The sequence below is a fragment of the Ricinus communis genome, chromosome 7 (assembly GCF_019578655.1).
Source record: "Ricinus communis isolate WT05 ecotype wild-type chromosome 7, ASM1957865v1, whole genome shotgun sequence".
Taxonomy (NCBI): Eukaryota; Viridiplantae; Streptophyta; class Magnoliopsida; order Malpighiales; family Euphorbiaceae; genus Ricinus; species Ricinus communis.
The window spans coordinates 2,947,455-2,961,238 of record NC_063262.1 but is presented as its reverse complement, the minus strand read 5'-3'; the positions used below and the strand labels follow the sequence as shown (position 1 = coordinate 2,961,238).

The 13,784-nt window shown below is 37.3% G+C and overlaps 1 protein-coding gene and 1 non-coding gene across 2 annotated transcripts; both read left to right on the top strand.

The window, feature by feature from the left end:
* The first annotated feature begins 10,468 nt into the window (after nt 1–10,468).
* On the top strand, nt 10,469–13,420 carry LOC107261610 (heat shock factor protein HSF24). The gene is made up of 2 exons (XM_015722026.3): nt 10,469–11,099; nt 12,457–13,420. Exons 1-2 carry the CDS (start codon nt 10,896–10,898, stop codon nt 13,108–13,110), a joined length of 858 nt encoding a protein of 285 aa, XP_015577512.1. The 5' UTR covers nt 10,469–10,895; the 3' UTR covers nt 13,111–13,420.
* Nucleotides 13,421–13,461: 41 nt separating this feature from the next.
* Nucleotides 13,462–13,535, top strand: TRNAV-AAC. The gene has a single exon. It is a non-coding gene; the product is annotated as a tRNA-Val (tRNA).
* Nucleotides 13,536–13,784: the final 249 nt, after the last annotated feature.

Genomic DNA, 13,784 nt, shown 5'->3' with positions numbered 1-13,784 from the left:
TACCGAAAATTCAAGAACCTCCCCTACAACACGAACATTACCCCCGTAAAACGGGTCCAGACCCTGCCAGAAAAACACTCCAAATACTTACAATTAAAACAACGGAGTCGGGTCCCCAAACTTCACTATTTCCGACTCCGCCACACAAAGACAAAACACAAGGCAGTAACCGAGGACAATTATTTTGACCCACAAATACCATCAAATACACAATATAAACCAAAAGACACAATTAAACTAAGAATTTCTAAAAATGACGGGCTAAAGAAAATTACCAAGACGCCGGCCGCTTGACTCGCCTCACGGAGTCCGATCGACGATCCGAACACACCATCGGACTCACAATGACGCTGATGACGATCCCCGCTTTCGATTTTCCGATCCGACACCCGACCATCCGGAGAAATTTGCGGACGATCTCGACCGTCGATTCACAAACGAAGCCCGATCGCCACGAAACCGGTGCCATCGCGAAGCTTGAGCCGAGGAGAGTCGGGATACATCCTCCGATCGTCCTCCTCCGCCGGATCTCGCCGGAAAAGTTGAAAACGCCGGCTGCCACCATTTTCTCTCTCCACCGGATCTTCCGTTTTCGGCCACCACCGGGCGCCGCTACCAAAAGAAAGCTCTCGAGAGAGCCGATCGCCACCCAACTCGGCCGCCAACAACGCCGAACACGCTCGGAAGCCGCCGCCACACGCGATTCCCGCCGGAGCCGCTGCCGCCATCGCCAACAAGACGCCGCCTCCGGCCAACGCTCCACGCCGACGGCCGGCCGACGCCTGCAACTTCCCCTTCTCTCTCTTCCCGACGCTCGCACTCTCTCTCTCTCTCCTCCTTTCTTCTTCCCCGACTTCTTTTTCTTTCAATATCGACATTAGGCCCCCGAACTTTTCCTTATTACAATTTGGTCCCTCAACTTCCTTAATTACTTACAATTTTATCCTGCGAATTTAAATTTGACCCCCAAACTTCTTTTTAGCCTATCAATTAAGCCCTTAACTATTTAATTTGGGCCAAATTAGAATTCTGAAAATACACAATTACAAAAATACCCCCGACCATATTTATTTCACGAAAATACCAAACTCACAAATTTCCATTAAAACCCCATAAAAATAAAATTATACTTTCAATCCTTATTCCAAAATAAATTTCCAATTTAGTCCTAACACACAATTAAATTAAATAATCAATTTTTCCAAAATTCTTTTATAAACACATCCTTTACAATTCTACCATAATTTTCCAATATATAATTTTACTTATATAAATATGCATTTGGAAAATTTGAATAACCAAAATATAATCATTTTAAATTAAACCCAATAATAATGAGGCTAAAATTAACTTAAATAAAAACTCATTATTAAATATATAAAAATTCCGGGTGTTACATTCTCCCCCCCTTAAAAAAAAATTCGACCTCGAATTTTAAAAAGAAAAGGGCTACACTCTAAGACTGAAACTAATTAGGAACCTCTCATCTCCAACCCGTATTTCTGGAACTTTTCCTACAGAAACTAACTAAACCACAAGACTCATCGACAAAACCCTTAAACAAAACTGGCGAACCTGAAAATCCGCGATCCTCACTTACTACTCCTCGGAAACCAAATCTTCACTTGCTTCCACACACTAAGGGTCCAACACGAGCAAAGATCGAAAATACACTTCCTCAGCTCAAACTTACAAACAACTGGATTTAACCTCAGAGAACATTACTAATACTTGGCGGCAAGTCCAACTTACATGCCACCTCACCAACTGCCGACAAAACCAAGGGTCTCCCACACAAGAAGGGCCAATTCGATCCCGCCAAAAATCCACTCACCAAGTTTCCTTCCTAATGACGCGCCCCCTCGCACGCATGTGAAAAATCCTTAACATCTACATCACATCATCCTCGACATAACATCCATCTGATCGCATCAACCGACACAACCATGCCATCCTGACACAAGATTCCTCCTTGACTGAAATCCAAAAGCGTCCTTTATTATCTAACATGGGGCCTACAGCTCCACAAACTTACTCTCACGGCAACTCAGCTCGTCATCCAGAGAATTCTCAAGCTAACACTATTTACTTTGAAAAATTTACTTATTTATTTACTTTATAATCATCACTGATAAAAACTTTATTATCTTGAAAAATACTTTTACAAAATCGTAAAATCTCTAGCCATTTTTCTTTATATAAAATTCTACAATATCGCGCGCCAGGGTGATGATGCCCCCTATCACCAAGGGTTGCAATGCACAATGTATGATGCATGTCCTAAAATGAATTTATGCATGCCTAACAGTGAAATGCCATAATGCATTCTTACGGAACTGGGCGCAATATTGTATTTTAAAACACTTGTTCTACTTAGAAAAATAAATAATGTTCGCTTAAGTTTCTCTGGATTCCGAGCGTCCGAAAATATCACGCCACCTTTCTTAAGCTTCTTACAATCACCAAAACTCAACCATAGAGCTCCGACATCTACTCGACTTCCCGGTGCACTACTTTCGGCTACTCAATAAGACGATGCCCGATGCGATGACGAGGCAGCTCATGACATGACTGCAACCACGCTCTATACTAAAACAGATCATGCGGTGCCCACTATCGGAAACAACAAGACAAACTTGATCCTAACTCCAGCATTGTGGAAAAATCTTAACTTAGGTCGAAGGAAATCTAAACCTAAGCTCGATACCAACTTTGTCACGACCCCACCTTGGGCCCGTGACCCATGACTAGGGAATGGGTAGGCTTAAGGCCACCGAAACCCGTAGTAAGCCCCGACACTCACCGGATTTAAACAAATCTCAACTCAAATTTATATTATTAAAACCATAAATTATCTTAATAGTTACACTTTACAAAATTACTTGGTCTACCGGAAAATACTAGGCGAGACCCAAGCTCGGAAAATTTACAACCGATACATATACTAATTACTACTCATGGAGAATCTAAGATTTACCATTTTACATACCAAATCAAATACTTCACCCGATGATGAAGGAGTCAGTTACCGAATAAGAGTCGCGAGAGAACTAACAAATACGAATCGAAAAATAATAAATGGAGACTCGGTCTAGAGTGAGTTAAAATCATACATCTAAAACAGTTTCAAATATCTCAATGTCACATTCATTTAATTTTAAAATAATTAATAAATCACGCGAACCATACGTGTCATGTTAAAACATATGTGTCATGCCATGCTTAAACAAAATTTATTCCACATGCAACGGGATGATTCACTTGAGAACTCTAATCCCAACTCTAAAATCTCGATTATTTCAACACTTATGTCTCAACTAACCTCAACTCTATCATCTCAAACCTCTCATTCCAATAGGATCGGGCGCCCCAGAGAGCAAAGCTCGACCAGGACCTTACCTCCGACCGGCCACTTAACTCTCGGCCTTAGCCTTTTGGCTCTCTTATCCAATAAGATCGGGCGCCCCGAGAGCAAAGCTCGACCAGGGACCTTACCTCCGGTCACTTAAGTATCCAAATAAGAAATCTAATAGCCATTCGACTCTCTTAATCTAATAAGACTGGCGCCCGAGAGCAAAGCTCGACTGAGGACCTTACCTCCGGTCACTTAAATATCCAAATAAGCCGAGAGCAATGCTCGACCAGGACCTTACTCCCAAGCAACCACACTCTACTAAGCCCAGAGAGCGATGCTCGACCGTAAGGTAGTCCTAATCTTTCTTTCTCAAAATTTTTACCTCTTTACCTTTTTCTTATCTCTCTCATATTATATTGGACACTCATCCAACTCCTATGTTCTACCCCATCCCGAGTCATCATGCAATATTAAAATTGGTAATAAAGGAAAAACATATTTAAATAGTAACTAAAAGCATCATGCAAATGATAATAATAATAATTGAATGAAAATTGAAATTGCAAATAAATATTCTCAGAGCAAATCAAATTTTATGCATGACACGTGCGTAAACGATATATGACTTTAACTCACAGAATTAGGGCGACCTCCTAGCTCGACTTTAGGTGTCTCTAGAGAGCGAGCCGAATGCATGATCATCTAATCACGGAAAACAATTTATCAAAACGATGAAACAATTACAATAGATCCTAGGTCTAGATTCCTAGGATCGACTGTCTAAGAATCTCGACTCGGAACTACCGAAAATTCGGCGAACCTCCCCTACAACACGAACATTACCCCCCGTGAAAACGGGTCCAGACCTGCCGGAAAAACACTCCAAATACTTACAATTAAAACAACGGGAGTCGGGTCCCCAAACTTCACTATTTCCGACTCGCCACACAAAGACAAAACACAAGGCAGGCAACTGACAGACAATTATTTTTGACCCACAAATACCATCAAATACACAATATAAACCAAAAGACACAATTAAACTAAGAATTTCTAAAAAATGACGGGCTAAAGAAAATTACCAAGACGCTCGACGGCCGCCGGAGTCCGATCGACGATCCGAACACACCATCGGACTCACAACGACGCGCTGATGACGATCCCCGCTTTCGATTTTCCGATCTGACACCCGACCATCCGGAGAAATTTGCGGACGATCTCGACCGTCGATTCACAAACGAAGCCCGATCGCCACGAAACCGGTGCCATCGCGAAGCTTGAGCTGAGGAGAGTCGGGATACATCCTCCGATCGTCCCTCCTCCGCCGGATCTCGCCGGAAAAGCTGAAAAACGCCGGCTGCCACCATTTTCTCTCTCCACCGGATCTTCCGTTTTCGGCCACCACTGGCGTCGCCGCTGCTACCAAAAGAAAGCTCTCGTCGAGAGGAGCCGATCGCCACCCAACTCGGCCGCCAACAACGCCGGAAACACGCCTGGAAGCTGCTGCCACACGCGCGATTCCCGCCGCCGCTGGAGCTGCTGCTGCCATCGCCGCTGCGCTCGCCAGCGCACGCCGCTCCGTCGGCCAACGCTCCACGCCTTCGACGGTCGCCGCCGACGCCTGCAACTTCCCCTTCTCTCTCTTCCCGACGCCGCACTCTCTCTCTCTCTCCTCCTTTCTTCTTCCCCGACTTCTTTTTCTTTCAATATCGACATTAGGCCCCCGAACTTTTCCTTATTACAATTTGGTCCCTCAACTTCCTTAATTACTTACAATTTCATCCTGCAGAATTTAAATTTGACCCCCAAACTTCTTTTTAGCCTATCAATTAAGCCCTTAACTATTTAATTTGGGCCAAATTAGAATTACTGAAAATACACAATTACAAAAATACCCCTGACCGACATATTTATTTACGAAAATACCAAACTCACAAATTTCCATTAAAACCCCATAAAAATAAAATTATACTTTCAATCCTTATTCCAAAATAAATTTCCAATTTAGTCCTAACACACAATTAAATTAAATAATCAATTTTTCCAAAATTCTTTTATAAACACATCCTTTACAATTCTACCATAATTTTCCAATATATAATTTTACTTATATAAATATGCATTTGGAAAAATTTGAATAACCAAAATATAATCATTTTAAATTAAACCCAATAATAATGAGGCTAAAATTAACTTAAATAAAAACTCATTATTAAATATATAAAAATTCCGGGTGTTACAAGTAGCTTACCAATGAGGCTGTTTGAGAGCAGAAGTAGCAGTAGATGGAGTAGAGATGCCAGCTAGATAAGCTTTAGGTTTAAGAATGCCAACTTTGGACCTTGTAGTAATGCCATGAGCATTGGTAGTTGATGCAGGAGCGATAGGAACAGAAACTGGTATGATTTGGTCACCTGCAAGATCAGACACTGCTAGAGAATCACCAACAAAATTAGAAGCATTAGGGAGTGGGAGCAATATCACAATTCTCATTAGAAATGGAAACATGAGTATCTATATTACATATTGGTGAACTAGAAGAGAAAGGAATAGTAAGAGGAATAAGAGAAGAAAGAAGAAGAGGAGAAGCAGAAATAGAAGAATTTATAACAGGTAAGGTAGAACAAGAAAGAGAAGAGGAGGTAGCAAACAGATAAGTGTTTTCATCAAACAATATATTTTTGGAGTTGTACGGTCTACCATAAAAGGCTAAGCACTTGTAACCCTTGTGATTAAGACTATAATACAAGAAAGTACACTGTTGACTTCAAAATTGAAGTTTGTGTTTATTGTAAGGTTTAAGATTAACAAGCACAACCAAAAACCTTAAGAAATGAATAGTCATGGTTAATATTGGACAAAAGCTTAATTGGGGTTTTGCCTTGAATGTGAGAAGCAGGAACCCTATTAGTAAGAAAAATAATTGTTCTAAAGGCTTCATCCCATAATTTTTGAGACATATGAGCATGTGAAAGTAAGGAAAGCCCATATTCCATAATAGTCTTATGTTTTCTTTCAACTAAACCATTCTGAGCTTAGGTATATGAGGACATGAAATTTTATGAATTATACCATACTCCCCTCCCCAGTCACTTTGAAAGGCTTTAATTGTACAACTTAACTGAAGTTCTACCATTGTTTTGAACTGACAAAAAGTAGAGAATGCATCAGACTTGTTTCACAACATGTAGATCCAAGTGTACTTGATAAGCATCTATAAAGGATATATAATAGAAATATCCATTGGTAGACTGTACAGGAGCTGGTCCCCAGAGATCATAGTGAATCAATTTCAAAGATTTGGTATAAACAGTAGTAGAAGAGACAAATGGAAGTTTACGAATTTTACCAAAACAACAAGAGGGACAAAAGAATGAATTTTTATTACTATTAGCAGAAATATTACAAGAAGTAAGAACATTATCAACAATAGAACTTGATGGATGACCCAGCCTGCGATGCCATAAGGCAAATACATCATTAGTTTTATTATGACTAGAAGCAAAAGTATTTATAATAGAAGCATTAGGTTGATTAACAAGATTTAAAGAAGTAAAAAAAGGAATTGCAGTTGAGTTAGAGGTTGGAGCCGGCTGAAACAACAAAGTGGAAGAATCAAAGGCGTAGAAACCATCTTTCATTGTTCCTTGAAGAAGCATAGTTTTAGTGACTTTGTCCTTCACAAAACATGAGTCAGAGTGAAACTCAATGGAAGGAACATGAAGCAACTATTTTAAGATAAGAGAGCAAGAGGTGAAAGGAGTAGAAAAACTAGTAGTACCAATATGCTTTATAGACAAACATGTACCATCACCAATGTGGAGTTGATTTTGACCTGTGAAGGTTGTGCTCTACATCAAATTAGTAGCATCATAAGTGACATGACTCGAAGTGCCAGAGTTGGGATACCAGTTTCAATCAGCAGCAGTTCCAGCATGTGACAAAGAATTAGGCAGCAAAGCAGCAGGAATGGAAGATGTATTGTAGACCAAGTTAGCCGAAGGAGATCGAGACAAATTATAAAAATGTGAAGGACCACCAAAGCTCCTATCAAGTCTATAGTAACATTTTTCAACAAGATGGTTATATCTTCCATAAAGCTGACATTGTGGTTTACTAGATGAATTACCAGATTAAGAGAAATGACCTCTATTTTGACCATCACAAAAACCTCTATTACCAAAAAAGAAACCAGGATCTCTGCCAGTAGAAAAACATCTAGAATAGGAATTATCAAAAGAACCTCGACTACGAAAAGGAAGACCGGAAGTTGTTATATAAGCAGATGGAGAAGAATCAAGTAACTTGTGATGTTTTTCAATTTTAGTTTCTTGTGCCATTAGTAAAGCCTCAACTTTCTCAATAGCATAGGAATCAGTATGAGTATTTAACAAAATGATAACTTGGATCATATTCAAAAGGTGAACAATTAAGTATAGAATCAACATGTTCTTGCTCACAAACATTATGACCAACAGAAATCAGAGCATTTATCACAGATATTGCTTTTGAAAGATATTCATCAATATTCAAGGATCCTTTTTGTAAGCTTTGAAGCTCAGATTTATACTGACCAATTTTTGCCCTAGTTTGCAAGGCTAAATACTTAAGTAGCTTGTTCCAAACCTATGAAGAAGTGTCACACCTAACTAATCTTGGAAGAACAGAGTTTGAAATAGATGAAAGAAACCAAGATAAAAGAAGTTGATCTTGTTGTTCCCAGGCTAGGAACTCAAACGAGATTTTCTCTAATCGAGCATCTTTTTCTGAATCAAACTCCATAAGAACAAAATTTGTTTGAAAAATATACTATTGCAAACCATGACCACAAATGGCAGATATAATTTGTTGCTTTCAAATAAGAAATTTTTTATTGTCTAGCTTTATTGAAAGAGAATGAGAGAAGTTAACTGGTGAAAATTTTATTTTATTATCTATAGTGGTAGCGCTAACAGTCGGAGAACGAGTTGGAACACCAAAATTATTGTGCTATGATACCATAATGTGATTCAACATAAAAATCCTAGCTGATTAAAGTGAAGAAGATGAAAGAGTTGAAATAGAATTATATTATAACTCATTATTCACTGCACAAAGCTTTTTATACAAGGCTAATGACCTATATAAAATAGACAGGTGTCCCTTACTAATAATAAGCTTAACTAGCTTAGTTAACACTATTTACATGTCTAATAGGGTGTAATTTAAATAGTATTAAAATTGTGTCCAAGACTATAACGTCTTTAGTTGGAATTCTAATTAGAATGAACTAAAAAAAAAAGTATTGAGTTAAATCGAAATAAATAGAGAATAAAGTAGGGATTGAAAAAGAATTTGAATCACTATTGCCGGGCACAATGAAATAAAGTTTCGAAATGCTAACTCCTAAATTAATAGTTAGCCTATAAATCAAGTATAATGAATACATCATTAAATTGATTGCACTAACCTTAGCAGATTGAACTATGAAAAATGCTCTCTTTTTTTTTAAATAATTAATTGTTGGTTATAGCTTTTCAATAATGGAATAAAATTATTGATAAAATTTATCGTCAATGATTGGTGAATATTTTAAGATATCAAAATAATTCATTGTTTATATATTCCTGACCGTTTCTATATCAATATCTTGAATCCATTCGTACAAAATTGTTCTTATATTCGTCAGGAGGGCACCCATAAACCCTGTCAATTTGCATAGGCCAATCAAACCAAACCTATTAATTAAATATTTTTTCTTTTTTCTTTTCTTTCTTTGATATATAATTCCAAGCCTGGAGTAGCAATTTGTGAAGGTACAGTAGGGAAGGGAATCAAAGTTTACTTTGACTACGTAATTTCTATATTTCTTTATAATATTATATTGTGCATTTTGTCAAGTCGTATGACCCACGAAGTGGCCTGTGGAAAAATAGGCATTTTTGGATCACAATCAGCCACCCATATAAAATAAACAAATGCTACTATAAAATTAAATGTTAATCTAGTTAAGTGGTTTTATGCAATTCATATGGAAGCAGATTAAACTGCAAAATAGAAACACTATTTTTAACTCGTTTATAAATTTGTAATAATAATTGGTTTAAACTCATTTATTAAGCTCATTTAGAAAAATTTAGCTTAAACTAAAAAAATTTAAATTTATCATTTTCATTATCTTAATTTATTTATAAATTTGTAAGTTAGTTCGTAGATTAAGATATTATATTTTATCATAAAATAAAATATACACATTCTACTTATAATATTTCTAAAATTATTTACCACCATCACTGTCCCATTTTCATATTCATCGCCGCCTCTACCACCACTATTACTTCTACTTGTTTCCACTATGTTCACAATCACTAATAAAATAAATTTAGCCATAGATAGTAAATTGAAATATATATATATTTATTCACCACCCATCTTGCATCATCCCTCCTACAGCCCTCCTGTTGTTGCCTTCGAGCCAAACCCATCTGCTATTGGCCCATTGTTCCCCTGCCAAAAACCTTGGCTTTGATTAAAAAAAAACAGAGAAAGAGACAATGAGCAGCCAAGCGGTCTCTATAGTTTGTATATTTGAGATATGGCATAAAGGAGTTATAAGTTATTTTAAAAAATTAAAAAATTTTGTTTTTTTTTATTTTTACTATTAAAATTTCCGTCACTCAGATATTTTTAGTGTGGGTGATCCAAAAACTTGACTCTGGTAAGAATTTAATTTAATTTAGCTATTCCGTGGAAATTATGGGCATAATTATTGAAAAGACAAAGAAAATGAGCCTATTTGGTGTAGCGACAGAGGGGTATTTGATAATTTGGCCTCAGAAATATACGAGGAAGAAAGAAGCTTCTCCTATCTTTATAGGAAACGACCGAGAAAACGCCACCACCCCACCAATTTTATTCCATTACAACTCAAGAAAATTTAGAACAAATCTCTCTCTTTCTCATTATTTTCCTCAAGAAGATCAAGAAAGTAAAAAAAGCGTGTTTCTTTTGTCTCTTTCTTTCTCTCTCTTATTATCTTAGTGGATTGTTTCTTAATAATAAAAGTTTTCTTTTTTTTTAATTATTTCTAATGTGCTGTTTCTCAAAATTTCTAGAACCCACATCACTTTCTTGGGCTCTCCATCCATTTCTTTCTTTATAAAGTCTCGTACACGAAACCATATGAAAAAAAAATATATATTATTTCTGTGTAGGAATTGTATGAGAGGAAAAAGTTATGGTTTTGGAATTCTGTATTAATCCAGCTGAAACCATAGATTTCATTTTAGCAGAGAACAACATCCATGGAATCCGATAACCAGAAAAAACTCTGCAACAGTCTTGTTAGTTCTATGTTCTTTCTTTCTGGGTTCTATTGTTGGGGTTGGGAATTCTTGACAGCTCTCCTGCTTTTTAGTTGCTCTTTCTAAAACAAACATAGATATTAGCTGATATACAGATTTAGATTAGTTTCCATTTATTTGATTACTTGTGTTTTTATTTTTTTAATTTCCTGGTTTCCTGTGGGTTGGGGTTGGTGAGAGGGGTAAAACGGGAAGAAATGTCGCAAAGGTCAGTTCCGGCGCCATTTTTGACGAAAACTTTCCAGTTGGTGGATGATCCGAGCACTGATGACGTGATTTCTTGGAGTGAAAGTGGCACAACTTTTATTGTTTGGAAGACTGCTGACTTTGCTAAAGATTTGCTTCCTAATTACTTCAAGCACAACAATTTCTCTAGCTTTGTTCGCCAACTTAATACCTATGTAAGTTATTTTACTACCTCCTTTCTTTTCTTTCTTTTTGCTTGCCATTTCATATGCTGTTCTTTTCTTTTCCTTTTTTCCTCTGATTTGTTATGCCTCTGTCATTCATCATGTTCAAATTTATCCAAATATAAATTTATAACCTTTTAATTTTAAATTTTATAAAACAGATTCAATCATTCAATTATAAACTAAATATCATTATCATGGTAGTAATTAGTAACTAATTTAATCACGTAACCAGATAATCAACCAAAACATATCTAGTTAATTTAGCTGAGTGTAGATTCTATTAAAGTTAGAAGTTTTAGAAAGTGTAGTCTGATCGGACTTTACTTGAGCATTGGAGCAGAATAAGAAAATAAATATTTAGTAAAGAAGACCATTCTTAGAAGGATTCAGTTTTGTCCATTTTGATCTCCTTGGATTTTAATTTTCCGGTGACCAAACAATCTCCTCAGGGTAGGATTTCTTCAATTTTCAATTTCCGGGTCGTTACTAGATCGTATGTCCCGGTATTGGGGACGAGAACGGGATGGAGTGATTGGTTACTTGAAAAAGTGATTGCTCGGTCGATTTTACCCATGAGTAGACAGTGGAACTGGTCCTAGAGGTGAGGGATATGATGGTCTTTCTCAACGTAGTGAGATCTACATGTATCCATGTCAGTGGATACAGCTTATGTGTGGGTCCTGTGAATCATTCCATTAGTTTTGTGACAATATTGAGGTCAAGATTATGTAATAGTCGTTAATTACATAAAACCTCTTCCATTTTAATTAATTACATAAAACTCCCCTTCTTTAGGAACTGCGAATAGATAATTTATAATCACGAGTCTTAGAAGATTTTCTTTTTTTGTTACTTTCTGAAAATTATGATATTTGCATTAATTACCCAGTACCAATTAGTAATATTGAATTCTTTTTTTTTTAAATTGAACGAACCAAGTGGTAAATAAGTTATTGCTTTCCTAATTATATAGTTAAAAGAAATTAATAGATCCAATCAGTAATACTTAAAATAATACAACATTACTTTATAATTTCAACAAAGAGAGAAAGATTCAGATATGAACAAACAGTCAAACATGAGGTACCTCATTCAACAAAAGAAGCTATTTACTCCATAAAATTCCAAATGCGTACAAACTCAGTTAGTCCAATTCCATTTCTTAAAATAATATCGTTTTGCTTAGCTACGCCTGCAATTTCCCCGTTTAACACCTAACACCAGAAACTCGTGCGCCACGTGTATCTGCCCGTTCAAACATTAATATTTTATACATTATCTTATTTTACTTTTCAAAATTAACCACTGATTTAATGACTTATTATTATTTTTAAATGTTTTACAGGGATTTAAAAAGATTGTGCCCGATAAATGGGAATTCGCGAACGAGAATTTCCGGCGAGGAAACAAACACCACCTCTCCGAAATCCGTCGCCGGAAAACTAAATCTCCAACTTCGGCCTCCGGTAAGCCCTCCCAAGGAGTAATACCACCGGCCGCCTCGCCATCAAACTCTGGCGAGGATTTAGGCTCTACCTCCACGTCATCTCCGGACTCCAAGAATCTGGGATCGGTGGAGACGGCGGCTGCGGCGGCGGGGACATCACAAGCCGCCGATTTGTCAGACGAGAACGAGAAATTGAAGAAAGATAACGAGATTTTAAGCTCTGAGTTGGCGCAAGCTAAAAAAAAATGTGATGAGCTTATTGCTTTCTTGACTGAGTATGTGAAAGTAGGGCCAGATCAAATCAATAGCATCATGCGGCAAGGGAGTTGTTGTGGATCATCCATTGTTGATGGATTGGTTAGTGGGGCCAGTAGGATAGATGACGACGATGACGATAATGGTGATGAAAAAGGGGTAGAAGAGGAGGCTGAAAATGGAATTAAATTGTTTGGGGTTTTGCTGAAAGGGAATAAGAAAAAGAGGGGCCGTAGCGAAAACAATCATATTGGATTTGTCAGGCCCCATGCTAAGGAAATCAAGATCTGCAATTAATGGCGTTGTATGGTAAAGGATTGGATGAGCCTTGCATATGCATGTGATATACAAGAGTGTAGAAGAAAGGGTAAAATGGTCATCGTGTTAGTTCTTTTATGTTCTGTAGTTGTTGTAGGCAAAGAATAATAATAATAGTAAAGAGTTGCAGGTATTGATTAGTGTTATTATTAGACTGCTGTGATGAGGGGTGAACGACCCAAGACAACCCTAAGGTTATATTTCGCCCTCTTTTCTATTTTTCAAGTACAAGGACACTTAAAGTCGCACTATATGTGAGAGTGTTAATAATGTATTTTTGTTTTTATTATTGTCTTTGCGAAGTTTATTTCAATAAGCTTTACACGTGATGGTGTCGTGGTGTAGTTGGTTATCACGTCAGTCTAACACACTGAAGGTCTCCGGTTCGATTCCGGGCGACGCCATTTTTTAAATATGTTTTGTTTTGCAGTTCAAAAAATATTTTGATCCTTGGACAGCGAGGTGGCTAATCCTGATGAACTCGACAGTTGCGGAAGTCCTTGTAATAATGTTAGAAAGCAGATGTTGATGGCCAACTATTTGCTTAGCACTAAGTCTATATCCACTTATTTCAACCATAATTTTCTTATTCCCTTACCGCAAAGTTCAGCAGGAGGGATCATAGAGCACAAGCCAATGCTCATAGCAAAACC

Coding starts and splice junctions, on each gene's coding strand:
- LOC107261610 (XM_015722026.3), top strand. CDS start 10,896: ATGTCGCAAAGGTCAGTTCCGGCGCCATTTTTGACGAAAACTTTCCAG. Junction 11,100..12,456: donor TTCGCCAACTTAATACCTAT/GTAAGTTATTTT, acceptor AATGTTTTACAG/GGATTTAAAAAGATTGTGCC.